The sequence below is a fragment of the Meles meles genome, chromosome 18 (genome assembly GCF_922984935.1).
Source record: "Meles meles chromosome 18, mMelMel3.1 paternal haplotype, whole genome shotgun sequence".
Taxonomy (NCBI): Eukaryota; Metazoa; Chordata; class Mammalia; order Carnivora; family Mustelidae; genus Meles; species Meles meles.
The window spans coordinates 62,374,820-62,398,017 of NC_060083.1; the positions used below are offsets into that span (position 1 = coordinate 62,374,820).

The 23,198-nt window shown below is 52.3% G+C and overlaps 1 protein-coding gene across 4 annotated transcripts in view; it reads left to right on the top strand.

Annotated features, from left to right (window-relative positions):
• Nucleotides 1-23,198, top strand: part of RNF213 (ring finger protein 213) — a 104,165-nt gene that overhangs the window by 57,711 nt on the left and 23,256 nt on the right. For all 4 annotated transcript variants that reach the window (XM_045984009.1, XM_045984013.1, XM_045984010.1 and 1 more), the window contains 16 exons: nt 2-157; nt 717-4,325; nt 5,870-6,006; nt 6,398-6,493; nt 7,424-7,542; nt 8,323-8,442; nt 8,924-9,069; nt 9,268-9,409; nt 9,500-9,638; nt 11,824-12,015; nt 12,999-13,144; nt 14,496-14,650; nt 16,725-16,943; nt 17,262-17,443; nt 18,049-18,169; nt 23,075-23,175. In XM_045984009.1, coding sequence (XP_045839965.1) covers nt 2-157; nt 717-4,325; nt 5,870-6,006; nt 6,398-6,493; nt 7,424-7,542; nt 8,323-8,442; nt 8,924-9,069; nt 9,268-9,409; nt 9,500-9,638; nt 11,824-12,015; nt 12,999-13,144; nt 14,496-14,650; nt 16,725-16,943; nt 17,262-17,443; nt 18,049-18,169; nt 23,075-23,175 — 5,780 coding nt within the window. The remainder of the gene's footprint in view (nt 1; nt 158-716; nt 4,326-5,869; nt 6,007-6,397; nt 6,494-7,423; nt 7,543-8,322; nt 8,443-8,923; nt 9,070-9,267; nt 9,410-9,499; nt 9,639-11,823; nt 12,016-12,998; nt 13,145-14,495; nt 14,651-16,724; nt 16,944-17,261; nt 17,444-18,048; nt 18,170-23,074; nt 23,176-23,198) is intronic.

A 23,198-nucleotide genomic window follows, 5' to 3' on the forward strand; every position in this document is an offset into this window, starting at 1 on the left:
GGTGCAGACTGGACTTTGGGCGTTCATTTTCAAACTCTTCATCCTACGGTACTTGATGGATATTAATGGGAAAATATGGCATCGGAACCCGTGCCATTTGTACATCATTGAAACCCTGGAAAGGACGCCAGCGCCGCCCAGGACGCCTTCAAGACGGGTGTGTGCCACAGGGCCTTTTCACGTGTCTGTGCCGGCACGTCCCACTTCTGCCTTCGCGAAGCCACTTTACAAGTACTTTTTTGATAATGTCTGGAATAAAAACACTCTTACTAGTTAGGAGTGTCTAGAGTTTGATTTGGGATTGATGCTGTTTGTCTGAGTAAGCGCTAGAGGCGCTCAGGACCCAGTAAATCCATCTGCGGGCACACACAGTCCGTCCCTAACGCCAGCTAAGACGGGGAGGAGGCTTTTGTCACATACACTTCTTAACAGAAGCGAGCCTTGTGCACACACGCACGCGCATGTGCTTAGGAGAGATTTTGTTTCAGGAGGGTGGGTGATAAGGACCTGACCGTGGAACCGGTAGCTCCCTTGATGCCCCATAGAGAGAGAGCAGCCTGAGCACAACGGAGTCCGCAGCAATGAGTTTGTGGAAAGTGGGATCTCAGAAAGGTCCTGTACACTGCATGTGTACAGCTAGTGTAGATCACGTGGAGGGTTAAAGATTTTTTAGGAAACGTAGTCATAACCATTGTATTCGTGTCTCCCGTTTCTAGAGTACACACACCCCCTACTTCAGTTTTCTCGATATCTTCCCAAGAGTCACCTGCCGGCCTCCCAAAGAAGTGATCAACATGGAGCTGAATCCCGAGGAGAGCTACAGCGATCCAGGGATGGACCAGAAAGCATTCCGCAGTGAGACTTTCCAGAGGCCTTATCAGTATTTGAAACGGTTCCATGAGAAACAGAACCTAGACATGTTTCAGTACCAGAAAGGCTCTGTGGAAGGCAATCCTGGGGAATGCCTCCAGTATTTCCTGATTTACTGCGGGTTGATAGATCCATCCTGGGCAGAGCTACGGAACTTTGCTGGGTTCCTCAATTATCAGCTCAGAGATTGTGAGGCCTCCCTCTTCTGCGACCCACACTTGATTGGAGACACCCTTCAAGGCTTCAAGAACTTTGTGGTCACGTTTATGATCTTCATGGCAAGAGATTTCGCCACACCGACACTTCATACGTCCGATCAGAGCCCTGGGAACTACGCAGTCCCCATGGATGGGGTCAGGGAAGAAGACCTAGCCCCTTTCACTCTCCGGAAGAGGTGGGAGTCAGAGCCTCACCCGTACGTGTTCTTCAATGGTGACCACACATCCATGACATTCATGGGCTTCCACATCGAGCCCAATGGGAGTGGCAGCCTTGATGCCATCGACCTCTCCAGTGGGAGAGTGATCAAGAACGATGTCATGGGGATGGAACTGTACCGGGGGTTGTTGCTTCAGAGGGTGCCTTTCAATGTTGACTTTGATAAGCTTCCCAGACATGAGAAACTTGCAAAGCTCTGCCTGGTGTTGGGGATCCAGTGGCTCTTGGACCCTGATGAAACCTATGAGCTCACAATGGACAATATGCTGAAGATCCTTGCCATCGAGATGCGGTTCCGGTGCGGGATCCCCGTCATCATCATGGGGGAGACTGGCTGCGGGAAAACCAGGCTCATTAAATTCCTCAGTGACCTGCGACGTGGGGGCGCCAAAGCTGAAACCATGAAGCTGGTCAAGGTCCATGGAGGGACCACTGCAGAGATGATCTACTCCAAAGTGCGGGAGGCAGAGAAACTGGCTATGTGCAATAAGGACCAACATCAGCTGGACACTATCTTGTTCTTTGATGAAGCCAATACGACAGAAGCCATAAGCTGTATCAAGGAAGTCCTGTGTGATCGTACAGTGGGTGGCCAGCCCCTGGCCAAAGACTCGGGCCTGCATATCATAGCGGCCTGCAACCCTTACCGGAAGCACTCACAGGAGATGATCTGCCGCTTGGAGTCGGCCGGTTTGGGATACAGGGTCAGTGCAGAGGACACGGTGGAGAGGCTCGGCTCCATCCCCCTGAGGCAGCTGGTGTACCGAGTGCACGCTCTGCCGCCCAGCCTGATCCCGCTGGTGTGGGATTTCGGACAGCTGAACAACACCACCGAGAAGCTCTACATCTTGCAGATTGTGCAGAGGCTGGTGGACGCCATCAGGTTAGATGAAGACGAGACTCGCATGATCACGGAAGTGCTCTCCGCCTCTCAGGCTTTCATGAGGACCAGAGTGAATGAGTGCAGCTTTGTCAGCCTCAGGGACGTGGAGCGCTGTGTCAAAGTGTTCAGATGGTTTTACGACCACAGTGTGATGCTTCTGTCAAAGCTGGAGTCCTTTCTCCAAGAGTCCCACGTCAGCCAAACCAACGTGGAGAGAGATCCTGTCGTCTGGTCCCTGGTGCTGGCCCTCGGGGTGTGCTACCACGCCTCTTTAGAACGGAAGGAATCGTACTGGAAAGCCATTTGCATTCTCTTTCCAGAACCATATAACGACAGCAAGATTATTCTGGAGGAGATAGCTCAAACACAGAGTCTTTTTCTAAATGGTGTGTCTTTAAGGAAAACCATCGCTAGGAACTTGGCTTTGAAGGAGAATGTCTTCATGATGGTTATCTGCATTGAGCTGAAGATTCCCCTCTTCCTGGTGGGGAAGCCCGGCAGCTCCAAATCGCTTGCCAAGACCATTGTGGCAGATGCCATGCAAGGCCCGGCCGCTCACTCGGACCTCTTCCGGAGCCTGAAGCAGGTCCATCTGGTATCATTCCAGTGCAGCCCACACTCTACTCCTCAAGGCATCATAAGCACCTTCAGGCAGTGTGCCCGCTTCCAGCAGGGAAAGGACTTAGAGCAGTACGTCTCTGTGGTGGTGTTGGATGAGGTTGGACTGGCAGAAGATTCGCCTAAAATGCCCTTGAAGACTCTGCACCCGCTGTTGGAATATGGGTGCATTGAAGACGATCCTGCCCCCCACAAAAAGGTTGGCTTCATAGGCATCTCCAATTGGGCCCTGGACCCTGCCAAGATGAACCGGGGCATTTTTGTGTCACGTGGCAGTCCCAACAAGAAAGAGCTCATAGAGAGCGCTAAGGGGATTTGCTCCTCAGAGCCCCTAGTTCAACAGAGAGTCCAAGGCTACTTTGCGCCCTTTGCTAGAGCCTATGAAACAGTATGTCAGAAGCAAGACAAGGAGTTCTTTGGCCTCCGCGACTACTATAGCCTCATCAAAATGGTCTTCGCCAAGGCAAAGTCTTCTAATAATGCGCCCTCCCCGCGGGATATTGCGCAGGCCGTCCTTCGGAACTTCAGTGGCAAAGATGACATCCATGCTCTGGACATTTTTACAGCCAGTTTACCTGAGGCGAAGTGCTCGGAAGAAGTCAGCACCATGCAGCTGATCCAGGAGAACATGTACAGTGACCTTCAGAAGGCGTCGGGCAAGGAGCTGGACGGCTCCGAGTCCCGCTACCTGCTTGTGCTGACCAGAAACTACGCGGCCCTGCAGGTCCTGCAGCAGACGTTCTTCAGGGAGGACCAGCAGCCAGAGATCATTTTTGGCTCCAGCTTTCCCAGGGACCAGGAGTACACCCAGGTCTGCAGAAATATCAACCGAGTGAAGATCTGCATGGAAACGGGCAAGATGGTGGTGCTGCTCAACCTGCAGAGCCTGTACGAGAGCCTCTACGACGCGCTCAATCAGTACTACGTCTACCTTGGAGGCCAGAAGTACGTGGACCTTGGTCTGGGGACCCATCGGGTCAAATGTCGGGTTCACCCAGACTTCCGCTTGATAGTCATTGAAGAGAAAGACGTTGTCTACAAACATTTTCCCATCCCTCTCATTAACCGGCTGGAGAAACACTATCTGGATATCAACACCGTTTTGGAGAGATGGCAGAGAAACATCGTGGGAGAGCTCAAGAACTGGGTGGAGAGATTTGCAGCTGTGAAAGCGGAGCATCTTGTGGCCGGACACAAGTACAGCCCCTCTGAGGTCTTCGTCGGCTACCACCCGGACGCGTGCGCCTCTGTGGTGCTCCAGGTCACCGAGAGGCTGGGGCCCCGCATCTTGACTGATGAACTGTACCAGAAGGTGTCTGAGGAGGCCAAGCTGATTCTGCTGGGTTGTGCCACGCCAGACGCCGTGATTCGGCTGGGAGCTAGCTCCCTGGGCCTGTTCGCCGCCCAGTCCCTGGCTCGAGAATACTACCACACGCAGCAGCATAACTGCTTTGCTGACTTCCTTCAGGCCCAGCTTCGCACCGCGGATCTGGGGCACCATGTGACCTTCACGGAGGTGATTATAACTTTACCGTTGTTTTCTTTCCGAGGCCTTGCATCCCTAGTTTCTAGAATTCGGGATTCTTTTCAGGTCGGTGTACAGGATTTATAAATTGACGTGTTTGGACTTCAGTGTCTCTCCATTAAGTGCAAGGAAACCCAGGCACTCACAAAAATGCAGTGAGAGCAAGTTTGGAGTGCCTCTTACTGTGCAGAGCTGCGTGGTGGTTGTAGCACCGTGTCCAGTGTCCACTTCAGCGAACGAAGCGACACGAGGGCACCGAGGATATAAAAATGCGTCGGCACCGTTCTTGGCCTTGGTCCACATACAGTGTCAGACTCGTGAACGGGTGCCGTTGGCATATACCACAGGGCTATCCGTAGGGGCAGAAAGGAGCAAGGCACATCAAGGTATGAGGTCAGAGGACCCTCCAGCCGACTGTGAAATGCGGCTGAGGAAGTGTCATGGGCAGAGGTCCCTCCTGGAGAAAGGTGTCAAGGTGAGGCACAGTGCCGTCTGTGCAGGAAACCAGGAACCGGCCGCTGTGCATGTGGAGCTCGAGGGTGCAGGGGCCACGAGTTGGGGATGACATGCCCTGCAGAGCCTTCATGGAGGGACCTCTCCGCGCTGCTGATGGGCTGGGTGTGCTGTCGACAGGGGGGAGAGGAATGCGTATGGAGATGGGTCCCGTTGCCTGGGAGAGGGAGAAGGCCAGATGGAAGACTGTCCCAGGAAGGGCAGGTAGGGAGGCCGCTGAACCACTTGGAAGTAGAGCCGCTGGGAGACGGAGCTGGGAGATAGCTCGTGAGCCGGCAGAGCTCGTGACTGATGCCGTCTGGGGGCTCTGGAGGACGAAGGGTCTAGGGATGACTTCCTGCAGTCGTCCTTGGATGACTGGAGGTTTGGTTAATGACAAGCCAGGAATGAGCAACACATATTGGTAAATTCCATTCGGGACAGACTCTGCTGCCCGTGGGATCCCGGCAGACACGTCTGTCATGCAGGTGGACATGGGAATCAGAAGCTCAGTGGCAGGGTCGGCCTGGAGTTGGGGGTTCAGGAGCTGTGATAGCTGCATGCCCATAAGGAGTGTTTTGGTTTGCTCTGGGCCGGTGGGGGGGAGTGATACAGGGTTACAGGAGAATTGGTCATAACTCGGGGGCGGAAAGGGCACCAGCCAGCTGCGCTCCATCCGGAGTATACAGAAGACTAGGAGGGAGGAATGGCATTTGTGTTGAGCCCCAAGGGGTCATCCGAACTTCTAGAAAGGGCTCCCCAGATAGGAAGGGACACTGCAGTCCAAGGAGATGTGAAGGCACCTGGTGGTAGGTTGGGTCTTTGCTCCATTACCTTTGGATCCCGTAGGTTCTGTCTGCCTCACCACTGCCTCATTTTTCAAAACTCCTCTGGGTTTGGGTGCTTTTCTGTCTGTATACCAACTGCACAGTGATGCTGAGCCCATAGAAGATATTTGCTCAGCATCCTCCTGTTTCTAAACCCAGCAAACCCGCAACCTCCCTTGAATTCTAGCCAATAATTGGCATTTCCTGACTTCGCAGATCACCACTTTCTCCAGGCTGCTCACCAGCCATGACTGTGAAATTTTGGAATCAGAAGTAACGGACGGAGCTCTGAGGCCCACGATCCTGTCCCTGCAGGAGTTTGATACCGAGAGCTCATTCCTCGGAAAAGTCCAGTGAGGCTCCCCCTTCCCTCCCCGTCCCCTCCACCCCCATCTCCGACTGCTTCATGCTTCACGTGCCTGACTGCGGGGGCCACCGGCGCCGTCGCCAGCCCTGGTTAGCGAACACCGAGGACACGTGGTGGAGAAGGATGGTGTCCCGTTCTCCCTGTGTCCTCTTTGTCTGTCCTGCCTTCTGCGTAGGCATCCTTCTCAGAAGCCAGCGCCTTTTTTCTCATTAGAGAAGCATTTACTGGGGTTTATGCACTCTCCACTGGCTTCTCTATCCACATAGACGAGAACCCCCACCTGAGTGATTCCCACCAATACATTCCTTCATATTTCCCGTCACCCCGGGAGTTTTATCACCCATTGTTTAGGACGGGCAATTTCTTTTTCCTTTCAGAAACTGCTTAAATAACGCAGCCAGATGCAAAATCCTTATCATTCAAACGAATTTCGAAGACGGAGTCCGTAGTGCTCAGCTCATCGCTTCAGCTAAGTATGTTTTTGTTGTTTTTCCCAGAAACTACCCAGAAAGCCCAAATTTCATTCAGGAGTTCCTGAAGAGTTTCTTCCCTGAAAACAGTGTAGTATTAGAATACACAAAGAAACAGAAATAGAACAGCTCTCGCTTTTCATTCTCTACAGATACGGGCTAGAGAAAAGGCTAAAACAAGGCAAAAATGGTAAAATGCCTAGAGGTGTAGATAATAGATTATTAACGGATATAAAAGAATATCCTCGGAACACATTCTCTACAGACGCGTCTCGGTAGTTATTAATTGGATGTTTTTATGGTATTAGTATAGCAGAAATCGGGTACTGTGTTCTCTTATTACTTAAGTTAGGGGAAAGTGATTTCTGGGCCTTTGAAGGCTTTGGAAGCCGTATCTCATAGTGTGTTTGTGGGTTCACAGAATCCTGTTTCTCAGGATAGAAAGCCCAGCCCGCCTCACCCAGAGCAGCCTCAGAGCAGGCCCATCAAGGGTTGCATAGGGACACGACACTTTAAAGCAGAGGGACACGGGAGTGGGGAAGAAAATGTTCCCAGTGGTACAGAGCTTGCCCTCTTCTCACAAGAGGAAACAGTGAGCATGAGGGTATGAAATTTACCTAGGGCGCCTAGGTGGCTCAGTCGGTGAAGCCTCTGCCTTCCACTCAGGTCATGATCTCAGGGTTGCGGGATCAAGTCCTACATCGGGCTCCCTGCTCAGTGGGGAGCCTGCTATTCCCTCTCCCTCTGCTGCTCCCCCTGCTTATGGTCAGTCTCTCTCTCTGTCAAATAAATAAAAAAAGCTAAAAAGACACAAGATTGAATCCGACCACAGGTAGGACACTCTTCAGCCACTTCACGACTTTGGTTTTGTTTATTTGCTTGTTTTTTTGTTTTGTTTTTTGAGTTGTTTTGTCTTTGTTTGTTTTAAAATAGGTATTCTTCCATAAATGAAATCAACAAGCTACAAGGCAATAAGGACCGCATCTTGGTCTATTTTATTACGAAACTGTCCCGGATGGGAAGTGGAACATCCTATGTGGGATTCCATGGAGGTAGGATGAAAATGTTAGTGAAAATGCTTACTTAGATCCCGTCTGAGTTTTTCCTGATTTGGTCCCATGATGTACAAGTCTGGAATTAGAACATTGATGTTAGTCTCCGCAATACTCGTTTCGGATTCGATGAGATTTCTTACCAGTGGTTATCGCGGGAAACACTTGTGTCTGGACTTGCTGCCCCAGCCTCTGGCTGCCCCTTCATAGACCGGTAGATCAACATTTGCTTAACCTCTGTGGGTCCTCGCCTTGCGTAACATGGACGACTCAGACGAGACCCTCCCAGCTGGCGCTGTTTCAGAAGCGCTGCCGCTTTATGCCTGTTTCTGGAGGGAGCAAAATAGTATTTTAAACCTCTTTCTCTCTTCCTTTTTCTTCTGAGAATTAAACCGACTAATGTTAAGAAAATTGGTACTTAAGAAATTGACAAATAACAGCTTGGGGAATGGGAAGCAAGTCTTGCCAGTTTCCCACACTCTTTACTAACTGTGATGCAGCAAGTATGATACAAAATGGAAAATATTCAAGAACCTTCAGATATCCTTTACAAAAAGGCAGTTCTCTTCGCTCTTATGACCAATGTTCGTGTCTTGGTCATCGGCATAGGTGCAGGGACAGGTGGTTTCTGTGTGGATTCCAGGCTTTGGGCATCAGGTACAAATCATGGAGCAGCAGTGAATTGAAACGTCAGGACCCGTGGTGTGTCCCTGCTTGTGGCTGACGAGAGGACACCAGGAAAGGCACGGGGAGACTCTAGATGGCTTTTACCCCCCCCAGGGCTGTGGCAGTCTGTGCACATTGACGATCTCCGGAAGTCCACAGTCATGGTTTCAGATGTGACTAAGTTGCAGGATGTGGCCATCAGCCAGCTCTTTAAGCCAGAAGAGAACCCTGAGTGTAAGTCGGGAGAAAGCATTTGGGGACGTAGGTGGGACAGCAGGACTGGTGGCCAGGGGTGCAGGGAGCTGCACTGCTGTCCCGTGAGGGCCAGGCCGTGCCCTTGTCCCCATTGCACCTGCCCCAGGCAGGTTAAGTCCACAGGCAACACCTGCTCCTTCCCAGGACCAGGCACTGGTCAGGAGTCCCACATGGCAAAACAGGTCTGCATGGACGCAGCAGGCTGTGAAGTGGGGGCGGGGGGGGTGTCTCTGCCATGTGTCACACTCTGGTCACCGGGGCCACACGTCAGCTATGCTTTGGATGTGGATGGGAACAAGTGTTGCCGCTGGCGGACCGCACAGACGGGGCCGGTTCGAGGCCTATGTGCTCCGCAGCCTCTCCTACGGGGCCTGCAGTGGAGGTGAGGGGCCGGGAGGCCTGTGGGGAGAGTCCGCGTGTCACTCCCATCCCCAGTGGCTTCACTATGCGTCTCCTGCAGCGGAGACAAGATACGGGGCTGGAGACGGCCAGATGGAGGCAGAGGAAACCCAGGCTGCCAGGTCAGCGGAAGCGGCAGCGGCAGACTGGGAAAGGGAAGGCTCTGAGACGCTGGCCGGCACATGTGCTAAGCGAGGCAGGAGTGAGGTGAGTTCTGGCTCTTCGTTCGTGGGCCTCCCAGAAGGCCAGGCTACCCCGCAGGCAGCCTCCTTCTGCTCACCTTTGGAGTCGAGGCCCACAACCAGGGCAGGGCTCCCCATGGCGGAGTCCCCCAGCAGTGGCCCTCAGAGGGGCGGGGGTGGTGTGGGGCCAGGAGACCTTACCATCCCCGCCACACACACACAGATCCTGGACACCACCAGCCTGCTCCAAAGCTGCATCCAGGGCGCCGTGGGCATGCTCAGGGACCCGGAGGAGAGCTGCCCGCGCGGCATGCGGAGAGTGGAGATTCTCCTCCAGCTGCTGAACGAGGACGACGTGGAGAAAGGTACAGGGTCCTGGGGCCACACACAGGCAGGCTCCCCTCAGGAGTGCCCGTGTGACACACCCAGGACGTGGCCCCTCTGCCCTTCTGCAGCTGCGTTCCTGCAGGCATGCAAGGCGCGCCTCTACGCCCTCCTCAAGCAGCAGGAAGAGAATTGCTTCTTGAACATGAAGGAGTGGGTGTCGAGGGAAGCCTCGAATCAGGATGCTCTCCAGGAGGCAGGCACATTCAGGTACCGGGATGAAAGGCATCCGGGGGCCGTGATACGATGGTGGGGCAGGAGCGCCCTGGCCGTGGATGGTTTGGCCACCCACTTCTTCCTAGAGCTCTGAGTGGTTCAGAGTGGTCATGTGTCTTCTCCGAAAGATAGAGGATGGTCTGGGTGGTGGTACATGCGGTTTGCTAGACTCTTCTCTACTTTTCCGCATGCTTACATTCTGTCCTAACAATAACAGAACCAGAACACCTGCTCTTGCGGGATGTAAGCACTGGCCGGCATGGCCGCCCGTGGAGGTGGCTGCTGTTTGAGGCTGTGGAGGTGGTGCTAGGCAGGGAGGCAAGAAAATGCTGTCCCAGGCCTGAGGTTTGGTTGAAGTTCCGTGATGATCATAGGCATCCGACCTGGGAGTGTTCATTCAGTGGCATGGTCTTTTTTCTGTAAAACCTGACCGTTTTTCAGGACCAAGTGAGCCAACCCATGTTGTGGGGAGAGGTGGGATGCTGCGGGTTCCCCCAAGAAAGATCCGGCCCCCACCTTGTCCACAGAGTCTTTGTAGGCTTGTGACAGTCACACTGTCACTCCTGAAGGAACGTTCAGCTCACCGGAAGCCTCTCCCAGCCGGTCTTCCCTGCCATGATCCGTGTGGTTTCAGGGACACAGCCCTCCTACGCTGATGCAGGAGGGCAGTGTGGGCGCCCCCGGAGTTGAGTGGGAGGTGTGAGCTTGTCAGTGTTGGTTTTACTGCTGTGGGTGGGGGTTTCTGCTTAAGTTTCCTTCCTTAGTTACCCGTAGTGTCTTTCCTACTTACACTTTCTGAGTGAGGAATTGTAGAAGATCACACATGAACCTAGATTCCTTCATTCACTCCTTACCGTACTGCTAAGTACTTAATTTCGCATTAGTACTCCTTGAAATCTGTTTTGGGTACACACTTGACAGGTGTTCCAAGAAGCACACACGTGGCCCCACTTCTGATTGCTGTGCCTTTGGCTGTGGCGTTGGGGCTGGCCCAGCCCTTAGCAGGCACTGGTACTCTCTGAACACACCTTCGTGGAGGAGTGTTCAGGACCACACCTGTAGCTCCCCTATGTCAGCCGTCGGGCAGGCTCCAGAGCCTGCTAGCCCACTCCCAAAATCTCTACGCCCGTCTCTCTTTACCATCCACGTACCTGGGACCTATGTCATTTGCCCTCTCGGGATTAAAATCCAAGGTGTGATAGTCCTGGTTGTTCCTGATGTCCGAGGTCTGCATGCCTGTCCAGGGACACCTTCCTGCGTGCCCTACAGCCAGCTTCCAGCTGTCACCCTGCGGCCTTCTACGCTTCCCCGCTATGCGCACATTTCCCTTCAGTCAAGGGCTCTCTGACCATCAGCATGATTTGTTTCCTCAGTAGATGCTTGTGAATTCTTGCCCGTGAATTCACTCTTCAAGAAGGAAATCATTGTTCTTTCTTCTTTTCAAAATGGGCCTGAATTGGTCTCCCCGACATGAACGAGCCGGTAACAGATGTCTTACACTGGGTTACAGAGTTTGTGATTGTGTATAAACATTGTGATAACAGTGAAGGATAGCGTAGTTCATAGAAGCGGAGAAGTGTCCCTCTGGACGTAGAAACACTCAGACCCCGTGTGTCCAACCATCAGCAAGAGCGACCTTCTAGAGAAACAGCTACTTTCCTGTTTCCCTTGACCTGGAACACATTTGTTTTGTATATAATATAGCTTTGTATATAATATAGCCTTTTATATAATATAGCCTTTTATATAATAAAGCCTTGTGCTTTATTATATTCTCTCTTTAACTGTTTTTTTAAGAGTAAAATTTATTTTTTCCCCCAAATGCACATGGTCCCTCTTCTTGTAGAGCCTGGAAGACTTGCCCTGGGAAATTAGCTGTATGACAGGGTTCAACAAATGCTACTTGGCCTTTTTAGGGAGCCGATGACCACTTATTCCATGTAGATTAAGGTATATTCTGGTCCTGCCTCCAACCTTAGATGTTTCTATCTGTGAGTTTTTCTTCGAGTACTTACAGACACCGGCAGTCTGCATTTACCGCCCGAGCCGTAGTGTGGAATTGGGAGACCAGACGCGTTGTTCCGGCCTAGAAGGAACCGGATGTCCGAAGGAGGCAGGGCTCCTGCAGCAGTCTGTGCTCATGGAGCTGGAATGAGATCCCCTCTCCCCTGCACTGCAGGCAGACCCTCTGGAAGCGGGTCCAAGGTGTGGTGACCCCTCTCCTGGCGAGCATGGTCTCTATCCTGGACAGAGACAGCAATCTCGAGCTACTGATCAGGCCGTACTCTCCTTCGTGGACAAGAGATCTTTGGATGTTTATTTTCCAGGACATGAAGCTTCTGAACATTCCTCTTGTGACAAATGATACGAGGTAAGTAGGAGAGTTTCATTTTGTGGAAAGGGAAAAAAATCGTAACACAGCGAAAGTCTTCATGTGTTCTTCCAAGTAATTGACAAAGCATAGGTTTCCATTTTGGAATCACATTTATTTTTTTTTTAAGATTTTATTTTTACATACTCTCTGTACACAGCGTGGGGCTCAAACTCACAACCCCGGGATCAAGAGTCTCACAGTCCATCAATGGAACCAGCCAGGCGCTCCTGAATCACATTTATTTTAAATGCGGCCTCCTTTTGCAGCCTGAGGTTTTGCAGTAACAAAGGGGAGTTCTGGAAAGTTCTGAGACATCCTGGTTTCATTCCCCTTCCTAATTTCCTTGCTTCCAGAGCACCCACCACAAATAGAATTTCCAGCTTCAGCTTTGTCTACACCAGTGAGGCCGCGCTTTGGAGAGCTGTTGGATGCGTGCGGCACTGCCTGTCCCTCATTCTGTGGCACGACCCACGCGGCCCACCCCGGGCCTGCCCTTACATAGCTCTACTCTCAGCGGGCCTCCCAAGAGCTTCCTCTTGGATTTCGGGGGCTTCGATTCTATAGTATGGGCGAATAAAGAGTCTACGAGTGACTGGGGTTTGGATCTCCAGTGGGAACGCTTATTTAGAAGACAGGACGCTGTGGACCATGATGGAAAGGGTCGCCTCGGACAGGCCATGTTCTCTGTGCATAGGTGGAGGACGAGGGTAGGTCCAAGCACCGCAGACGTTGGGTAGCCCGCTTGACTCTTCCTGGCCTTGGTGCGTTTCTGTTTGTCTGTGAGGCAGAGGTGATCTGTGGATGTCCTGGGTTCCTTTGCAACAGAAGCCCTGAGCTGTGAAAGGGACCAGCAGGTTGCCTCTGAGGCCTTTTAGGCACACCTGCCGTCGAGCATGGAGAGGAACTGGCAGCGGTGTGGGTCTCCTGCTTTGAGCAATCGCTCACTGATCCTGTCCTTTGTCCTCCTCTGCCCGGCTCAGGTCTAAAAGTGAGATACCCTACATCACAGTGCAGAATGGTATGAGCCCTCCCGAGGGTGTGTCCAGTGACGTCCCGTTCTCCTGGAGAATCAAAGACTATCTGGAGGAGCTGAGGGTCCAGGCTCAGTACGTCACCGGAGCCGAAGGTGAGCCAGGGGTGTGGGGAAACAGGACGTGCTGACTCGCCGTCATAAGCCATGGAGGCTTCTGGATAACTAGCGTGCCAGCACTCAGGAGATGTCCCTAGGTGAGCCTTTCCCAACAGCATCAGCAACCAGAGTGGACTCAGCTCCTCCAAACTGAGCGGTCAGTGTCCTAAACCACAGGGCTCTTTGCTCTGCTCTCACAGGCCGAGCAGCTTGGCCTTAAGTGTCCCAAGAAATCTGGGGATAGTGCATACTTTTGCAAAAGTCATCTTTCGTACATGGGATAGTCTTTTCAAAGTTTACTTATGGTATTGCCTTTGGAAAAAGTAGGTCAAGGGGTACCTGGGTGGCTCCGTCAGTCAAATGTCTGCTCTCAGCTTAGGTCACGATACTGGGGTCCTGGGACCGAGTCCCACACCGGATTTCCTGCTCACCGGGGAGTCTGCTTCTTTCTCTGTCTCTCTCTACCACAACCTATTCCTCCCCATTGCTCATTCTCTTTCTCTCAAATATGTAAATAAAAGCCTTAAAAAAAAAAAAAGGTCAGGACTCCTGGGTGGCCAGTCATAAGCGTCTGCCTTAGGCTCAAGTCATGATCCCAGGGTCCTGGGATCAAGTCCTGTGTTGGGCTCCCTGATTAGTGGGGAGCCTGCTTCTCCCTCTGCCTTCCGTTCTTTCTTCTTTTGCTTTCTCTCTCTCTTTCTCTCTTCGACAATAAATAAAAATCTTTAGAAAATAACAACAAAAAAAGGGGGGGTTAAATATTTGAGCACGTTACTTCTCTGGGTACACATTCTGCCACTGGCTCTGAGCAAACTGAAGCAGTCTCTATCCTGAGGAAAGAGTACTTCTTTTTCTCGAGGCCGTGTCCTAACTGACCGGGCTTTCCTGTGATAGCGTGTGCCCCAGGGGCCAGCGCGCCTGCACTAGGGGCAGATCTTTCTGGTGTGAGCAGCCTGCGAGCCCAGCCCCTGAAGAGCAGCTCACTTACTCCTCATCCACGTGGGTCCTGGGGTTCCTGAAGCACATTATGGTGCTGGCCATAGAGCCCGGTTTGCTTTAGGTCGTTTTATCCAGCTCGAGCCAGCTAGGCTGTTTGTGACAAATCTAACCTTTGTTTCTGGTACTCCACTGGGAAAACATCTAAAACGTCTAAAAACATCTGAAATGAAAGGACTGTCAGATCCTGCCGCTTGCCCCCCGTGGCCGAGAGCCAGCGTTTGGCAAAGCCTTACCTGCTGCTGCCGTTCGCAGCGCTGCCCTTCCCTTGGAGACGCGGCGGATTCTGATCGCAGGGCCAGAGTCACACCTCACGGTCTCCCTCCAAACCCTTCTTGGTTCTCCTCTGCAGGAACGTCGAAGAAGTTAGTGGAAATCTTTGAGCAGACCCCGCTGGGCAGGTTTTTTGGGCAGCTCGGTGCGGAACAGCAGCGGGAACTGTTTCTGTGCTACATGAAGGACTTCCTCCTTCTGACCATGAGAGCGTCCACTCGGGAAGAACTGGAGGTCAGTGCTGGGTCTCGGGCGGGGCGGTGACGATGTCACAGGGATGGGGGTGAGCCGTTCTTCCACTGCTGAGTGTGCTTTGACCCTCAGCCCCTCCGCCCCGGGGTCCCCAAACCACGGGCTTTTCATTAACACGAAGAAGACCTCCGATTTTCCTTTAATGCCTTGTTTTTAAATGTGGAGTTTCTCTTGAAAAATATTAGGTGAATTTAACTGACTATTACAGGTAATAACAGTAATGGAAATTTTAGTGGACATTTTGATACTTTTTTTTTTTTTTAAAGATTTTATTTATTTATTTGACAGAGAGAGAGATCACAAGTAGGCAGAGAGGCAGGCAGAGAGAGAGAGAGAGAGGAGGAAGCAGGCTCCCCATGGAGCAGAGAGCCTGATGCGGGGCTCGATCCCAGAACCCTGGGATCATGACCTGAGCCGAAGGCAGAGGCTTTAACCCACTGAGCCACCCAGGCGCCCCCATTTTGATACTTCTGACAACCGAAGGATTTCAAACTTAAGTACATAAAAAATGAAAATGACAAAATTTGAGGCGAACATATTTACAACCAGTATGATTAAGGGTCAATAAAACATTCTTGGGAATCTTGGGGCAACCGGCTGGCTCAGTCAGTGGAACGTGCAACTCTTGATCACAGGGTTGCTCAGGGTTGTGAGTTCGAGCCCCATGTTGGATGTACAGATTACTTAAATATACGAAATAAAATTGGGGGCCTGGGTGGCTCAGTAGGTTAAGTGTCTAACTCTTGATCTCAGCTTAGTTCTTGATCTCGGGGTCCTGAGTTCAGGCCCCACACTACGCTCCACACCAGATATACAGCCTACTTTAAAAAATAAAGTGAAATAAAAGATCCTTAGGAATCAATAAGAAAGTCTCCTTGGGTCATGTGTGGCTCAGTCGGTTAAGTATCTGCCTTTGCCTCATGTCATGATCCTGAAGTTCCGGGGTGGCGGGGGTGGGGGCTTGCGGGAGGGTCTGAGGGAAAGGGAGAGAGTCCTGAGCAGATTCACCCCTGAGTGTGGAGTCCGACACAGGGTTTGATCTCATGACCCTGAGATCACGACCTGAGCCAGAATTAGGAGTTAGATGCTTCACCAACTGAGCCACCCAGGAGCCCCAGAAGGTCTCCTTATTTTAATAAATAGGTGAAAGTTATATAAAGCAGGAATTAACAGAATAATTATGCAGAGATCTAGAAACATTAGAAATACTGGCCAGCCTCACTAGTAAGTCAACAGAACGTGACTGGCTTTTAGATACTGCTTTTGCCTGCCCACATGGCAGGACTGGTTTGTGACAAGGCCAGATGCTCTTCTGTGGCTGACAGTGCTGAGAACAAGCACGTGCTTCGGGAAGAGCCTGGAGGATGGATTAGGAACCTTAAACTATGAACTGGTGTTTGTGTCCCAAGAGCGTTACCAGATGAGGACATATATTTTATCCATAGGAATGTTCCTTCCAGCTTTGTTTTTTCTTTAAAAAAAAAAAAAAAAAAGATTTTATTCATTTATTTGACAGAGAAAGAGCAAGAGAGGGAACACAAACAGGGGGACTAGGAAAGGGAGAAGCAGGCTTCCCGCTGAGCAGGGAGCCCAATACAGGGCTTGATCCCAGGACTCTGGGATCATGACCTGAGCTGAAGGCAGAGACTTAACAACTGAGCCCATCCTTCTTACAATGAAGAAAATAGAAACAATTGTCCATCATGAAAGGTCAGGCTAATTAAATCACAGCCATCTGATTGTTGATTGTGATTGGCGCACACATTAACAACGGGGTTCTTCCAATGTGTTTAATGACAGAAATGTTCACAATGTGATATTAAGTGGGGAAAAATCAGAAATACACCATGGTTGTGATTTGAAGACCAAACGGGGGCAGGATTTGGGTATAAAATACCCAGAAGGGGAGACACCAAAAGTGCCCAGGGAAAGTAACTGTGCGTGGTTTTTAAAGTTCTCTTTTGTCATTTCTGAGCAGTTCAAATTTTCCACTGTGACAATATATCTTTTCTTTGCGTTTTACAACTGTACACTAAAAGCTTGTTTCTCATCCCAGGTTTTGCAGGCAGCACTGGGGTCCTGCCTCAGTCAGGAGCTAGCAGAGAGGCCAGAGGAAGCGGTCTCCTTACCGTGGGTGCACCTCACTTACCAGCGCTTCAGGGGCCGGCTGCAGAACTTGTCCAGAATCCTGACTGTCTCCCCCCAGATTCTCCAAGTGCTATTTCACAACATAACAGAAGGCACATGGAATGTCCGATTGGACGGACGTGAGCTGGTACGGCCCCTCGTGGGGACAGTTTGTGCTCAGAGTCAGGGCTTGGCCTTCCTGGAGCCGGTGGGTTGTGTTCCGGGGCCGCCCGGGATGGGAAAGCCCGGGAGCTGTGTTCTGCGCGGTGTGCCCGGGTAAGGTAGAGATGTGAGGAACACATCTGCCTCCTGCCTCCTAGGTCCCAGGACGAAAAAAGTTGAGGCTCCAAGCCTAGAACACGAGAACACACTGGGGTCACGGCCTGGACCTCTGGACTTAGCACTTAGGGCAGTGACAAGGGGTGGGGGTGCTCCTGCGTCAGGGGCTTGTTCTCTGTGCCCCCAGACTCTGGACGCACTGGCAGCAGTGGCCTGCACAGAGCTGCTGACAAGGGACATCCTGCAGCCCAGCCCCCAGGCGTGGCTGCAGATGGTGAAGAATCTGTCCGTGCCACTGGACCTCCTGGGCTCTGATGGATACCTGCGGAGCTGCGGGAGGCTGGCCACAGAGGTCATCAGGGTAGTCAGGTGAGACCAGCAGCCTGGCCCCCACCCAGTCCTTCCCCACATGCTTGCCCACAGCTGGCTGGGTCCCGGGCACGTGGGGTTCTCTGGCCACAGAAAGGGGTCCTCTCGCCACTTATATCACATCTGCTGAACCTTCTTCCGTGCCAGGCCTCAGGCTGATGCTGGAGACGCAGAGAGGGAGAACACATCCAGGGAGTGCTGGGGGTATAGGCAGGACAGAAAGGGGAGCTTGGGGCTTCACGGGAGAAATGCCGGCAGGAGGGAGCAGTGGGAAGGCGCCCCAGACAGGACAACGGGGACCAGCAGGCAGAGGAGAGGGGTAAGCAGTTAGTCTAGGCTTCCCAGCAAGGTAGGTCCTGTGCCGGCCTTCCAGAGCGAGGCAGCACTCACTCGGCACAGCCTGTGGATGTGGCCCCTGGGGCCCCTCTGCTCTGCAAATCGGAGGGAGGGCGGAGGGCACATGGAGGTGGCTGGGGGTCGGGAGCATGCAGCAAAGTCTTCCATCTGCCCTCACCCCACCCCTTTCGCGGATTCCGCCCCTCCCCTCCTCCTGGCATCTCAGATGCTGTTGTCCAAGCCCAGGGAATGACAGCCGTCTCTTACAGAACCCACTGGAACCGCATTTTCCCCCTGGCTCTTTTCGTGGAACACGTGCTGCTGGGGATCGAGAGCCAGATTCCTGAGCTGCAGGCACTGGTAACTAACTACGTCTTCCTGCTGAACAGGGTGAGTGCTTGGGCCGGTCCAGCTCAGCTGGTAGCACACACGAGCCTCTTTCCAGGACGCAGGACGCCAAGGCGTCATCGGACATTCATCCGCGGGGTGGTACATTTGCTTCCGGCTGAGAGTCGTACCTGGAAGTGCAGAGGCGCTACCCAGGCCTCCAGTGGCCTTAGACCCGCCCAGCCCAGCAGTCTGGCCCCCTCGCGAGGCCAGGTTTTCACAAGAGGGCCACTGGGCTCTGGGCTTCCAAGCAGTGGGTGAACCGAGGGAACGGGAAGCCCTGGGGCCTCTGCCACCTGCCACCCTTCATGAAGTCAGCGCCTCAGTTCAGTGCCCTGTGCCCACGCGCTCAGCACCGATGGCCGTTCAGCAAAAGATGGCCTCTGCCTCGGTTACCCCTAGAGCCTTGCACCAATGCATCTAACAGCTCTAGCTGTCCAGGCTCTGACGCACACTCCACGGAGCTGACGTGGATACCAGGAGCCAGTCTTCCTCCTCGGTGACTAGAGTGTCAGTGGCAGAACAAAACGTAAGGCTGCTTCTCACATGGTCCTGCGAGCCTGAGCAGTCCGGGGCGGCGGCAGGCCCCCTGTCAGGTGCCCCCGCCCCTCTGACTTGTCCCCTTGTCCTCGCTACACAACCTCCACCTTGTCATCTGAGAAGGCTCTTGCTTTCGTGTGCTGCAGGACACGACGCACGGCCCATTTTGAGAGCACAGGTCAGAGTCAGTTCACACCACTGTGAGTCCTCGCTCACCGTCCTGAATGTAGTCACAGCCTCACCTGGCTGCAGAGCAGGTGGGGACACCTCGGGCAGTGTAGTCATACGCCCAGGTAGACCTGGAGGTTCTTTTGAGGGAAAAGCGGAGAACTCTAGAAAAGGCTGGCGCTCCGCCACCCGGGGTCCAACTTGGCCAACCTGACCAACTTGACCAACTTGGCCAAGGACAGTATCCATGGCCCAGTTGAGACCTTTCTCCTGTGGTAAGAAATGCAGCCCAGCCTACGGTCTGGTCACAAAGCTCAGGGAGAGCCCTTCCCATCTCAGCTCTGCCTGAAGGCCACAGGCACAAGAGGGTCTGCCTACAGCCTGACTGCCCCAGAGTTATGCCCAGGAGGAAAGGGCAGGAGCCTCACTCTACCAAGTGTCTAGGCCTTGACCGGCAGTAGGGCACCCAATTTGATTTGCTTATCTCCCTTCCTTCCTCCCTCTTTCCAAAAAAAAGAAGGAAAAAAAAAATTGGGGGCCTAGGTGGCTCAGTCGTTAAGTGTCTGCCTTCGGCTCAGGTTATGATCCCAGGGTCCTGGGTTCTAGCCCCACGTTGGGTTCCCTGCCAGGCGAGAGGCCTGATTCTCCTCTCCCACTCCTCCTGCTTGTGTTCGCTCTCTTGCTGTGTCTCTCTCTGTCGAATACATAAAATCTTTAAAAAACAAAAAAAAGACAAGGACTCATGATACCCTTCTTCCCACACAGAGGTCAGCTATGGCCTCTCTCCGGTCTCTGCCCAGTCCCTGGCCACAGGTCCCAGGGCTTGCTCCATCCTTCCAGCCGGTGCAGTGTGGCTCCTGATGGCCAGGTGACCGGTGAGCCAGAAGAGAAGTTGTTAGGTCCCCACACGCCGGTATGCACACACACACGCAGGCTTTTGCAGGCTCGGTATGTGGGGAGGTATATAGGGCAATAACGTCACCCCAGAACTTACTGGGTTTCTGGATTGTTTCTTCCCAGTCAGATCCGGGTGTGAATGATCAGAGCCAGAGGTCTTCTCTCACACTTTTTCATACCTGAAGACTCTCGTCTTTATGGCCTCATGCTCTCCTTGTCCCCTCCGAAGCCAGCCTTGAGGCCACTCGCAACAAGAGGCCGGAGGGGGAAGCATTGCCTGCAAGGCTGGCTCCCATCATCCAGCTAGGAAGGAAGTATTCACCAGGCAAGGCCTGGGGTCCCAACTCATCTTGCGCTGGGGCCGTCTTTGAGAGCCTCCACTTAGTTCGCCTGCGCCAGCAGCTGCCAGGGCCTCCCACAGGACTTTGGCAAAAGCTGCAGAAAGATGGATATTCTGTTTCTGATCAAAAGGATGGGTGGATGCATGGATAGATGGATGGGCAGATGGACAGATGTAGGTAGGGAGATAGATTCTCTTGCCCTGTGACCTGCCTCTCATGGAGTCACACGGGACAGACAGTCTTACCAGATGTTGTGTGCTGATCTTAAAGTCATTGGCTTCCTAATCTGAAACGTCCCTGTCCTTACCAACAACCATCCAACCACTAGACTACTGCCGTTTTTTCACTGTGGTAAGATACACGTCACATGAAATGTATCTTTTTGAGCATCTTTAGGTGCACGGATTAGTGACATCAAGCATATTCCCACTGTTGTATACTTATCACATTGTCTCCAGAACTCACTTTTCTTGTGAAACTGAAGCTCTGTCCTCATGAAACACTGATTCCCCATCCCTCCTCCCAGCCTTGGTGCCCCCGTCCCACTGTCTGCCTCTGTGATCTGATGACTCTAGGGACCTCACACAAGTGGGATCCCCCAGTGCTCGTCTCTTTGTGAGTGGCTGGCTTCCCAGTGGCCTCCAGGTCCGTCCCTGTGGCAGGCGTCAGGATGTCCTTCCTGTCTAAGCCTGAGTCACGTCCGCTGTGCGTGCGGACCACGTTCCGTTCATCCGTCCGTCCACTGGTAGACGTTCAGGGTGTCTCCGCCTTTTGGCAACAGGGAGTAACGTGTACGCGTATCTGAGCCCAGGCTTTTGACTTTCTCGGAGATCTCCCTGGAAGTGGAATTGCTGGTCATACGGAGGGTCTGTGTTAACTTTTTCGGGAACCGCAGAACGGTTTTCCCCCGTGGCTGCGGCCTTGCGCTCCCGCCAGCCATGTGCGCCAGCCTCCGGTGTCTCCGCATCCTCGCCAGCACTTGCCGTGTTTCCGTGGTGTGGGCTGCCATGGCCGTCCTAGTGGTGGCAGGTGGCATCTCATGGTGGCTTTCATTTGCTTCTCCCTGGTGCCGATGACCTCGAGCCTGTTCCTATGTGCTTGTGGCCCATTTGTGTGTCGTCTTTGGAGAGAGGTCTGTTTAAATCCTTTGGTCCCTTGTGAATTAGGATATTGCTTAACAAATCAAACTTCGCGGGGTATTAAAAACATATCATTTCAGGGAGCCTGGGTGGCTCAGTCAGTTGGGTGTCTGCCTTTGGCTTGGGTTGTGGTCCCAGGGTCCGGGGATCGAGTCCTGCATTGGGCTCCCTGCTCAGTGGGGAGTTTGCTTCTCCCTCTGCAGCTCCCCCAGCTCATGCTTTCTCTTTCTCTCGCTCACACTCAGATAAGTAAATAAGATTTTTTTTAAAAAAACACATTATCATTTCAAAGTGAAATTAATCCTGGGAATTCAGAGAGAGCTCAAAAATCATAAAATCATAAATGTTATCAGCTATGTAACAAATTAAAAGTGAAACCTTAAATGCCCATTTCAGAAGGTACAGAAAAAGAATTTAATACAATCTATAATTTGGAAAAAAGTTACTTTTGGCAGACCAGGACGAGAAGGGGCATCTCTTTATGGCGATAATGCCCAAGGGCATGTAAAATATAAAGATATCTACTGCAGACACCATGCCTGAGCCCCAAATTCCAGAAACACACGCAGCTCACTCATTGTGTCGTGGCGCTGGAGATGTGCGCTTCCTAGAATCCATTGCTTCCCCTTCTAAATACATGCCGTAGAGAAACTTCCCACTGGTGTACTCAGGCGGACACATGGAAGGATACAGGGTGCAGAACTGTAATTGCAGAACAAAGGGAACATTCTAACTTGATTTTTTTTTTTTTTTTTTAAAGATTTTAAAGTAGGCAGAGAGGCAGGCAGAGAGAGAGGGAGAAGCAGGCTCCCCGCTGAGCAGAGAGCCCGATGCGGGGCTCAACCAGGATCCTGGGATCATGACCTGAGCCGAAGGCAGAGACTTTAACCCACTGAGCCACTCAGTTGCCCCCAAAGGGAACATTCTAGATGCCCATTAACCAGAAAACAAGTAACTGGCGTGTCCGTCAGTGTGCGCCGTACAGCAGCTAACTGAGTCATCTGGACCTACGGACAGCGTGACGTCACTGAGGCAAAGGCTGGAAACGTTCAGAGCAGCACCACGGTCTCTGTGCTCGTGTGTAAATGTAGCGGATGTGGGCGTTTGGGAAGGCGGTCCTCTGTGGGAGGGGAGGAGGGCCGTGTTTTCAGAACGGACACAGGAAGTCACAGCTGTGTCTGGGATGTTTTGTTTCTTTAAAAAATAACCTAAAACAAATATTCAAAAATGACAAGATTTCTTAAAGCTAGGTCATGGTCACACAGATGGTCATTATGTTATCATTTAAAGTTTGAAATGTCTCGGAGCGCCTGGGCGGCTCTGTCAGTGAAGCGTCTGCGTTCGGCTTAGGTCATAATCTCTGGGTCCTGAGATCAAGCCCTGCTTCGGGCTCCGTGCTTGGCAGGGAGCCTGCTTCTCCCTCTCCTTCTGCCTTTCCCCTCTGCCCATGCTCTTGTACTTTCCCTCTGTCTCTGTCTCAAAGAATTAAAATTTTTTAAAAAGACATTAAATAAATTGAAGTTTGAATGATCTCCTAGTGGGAGAAGTGTGAACCTTCTCAGAGAGAAGGGGGCAGAATCAGAAGTGGCAAATCCCATCCTCCCCGCAAATGCAGCATAATGAGAAAGGGCATTCGAAGCCAAAGAAACTGCTGGAAACAGAAAGGCCTTGCCCTATAGGCTGACCTGATGGTCCCACAGCCCAGCAGCTGGGGGGTACCTGAGACGTGCCCTGGGTTGCCCGGGGAAAGTGGTCTTGCTGGCTAACCTTTGCCCTTACTCATGGCTTGTCATCCTCCTGGTCGTTGCTCCTCTCTCCACCAGTATCTGCAGGATGACTCTGACATCAAGACATACAGGCCTTTTGTCGCAGTGATGCGTACTCTACGTGAGTGCAAGGACCAGGCCAGCAAGACCCTCTCCAGGTGAGAACTTTGCTTGGAGATCA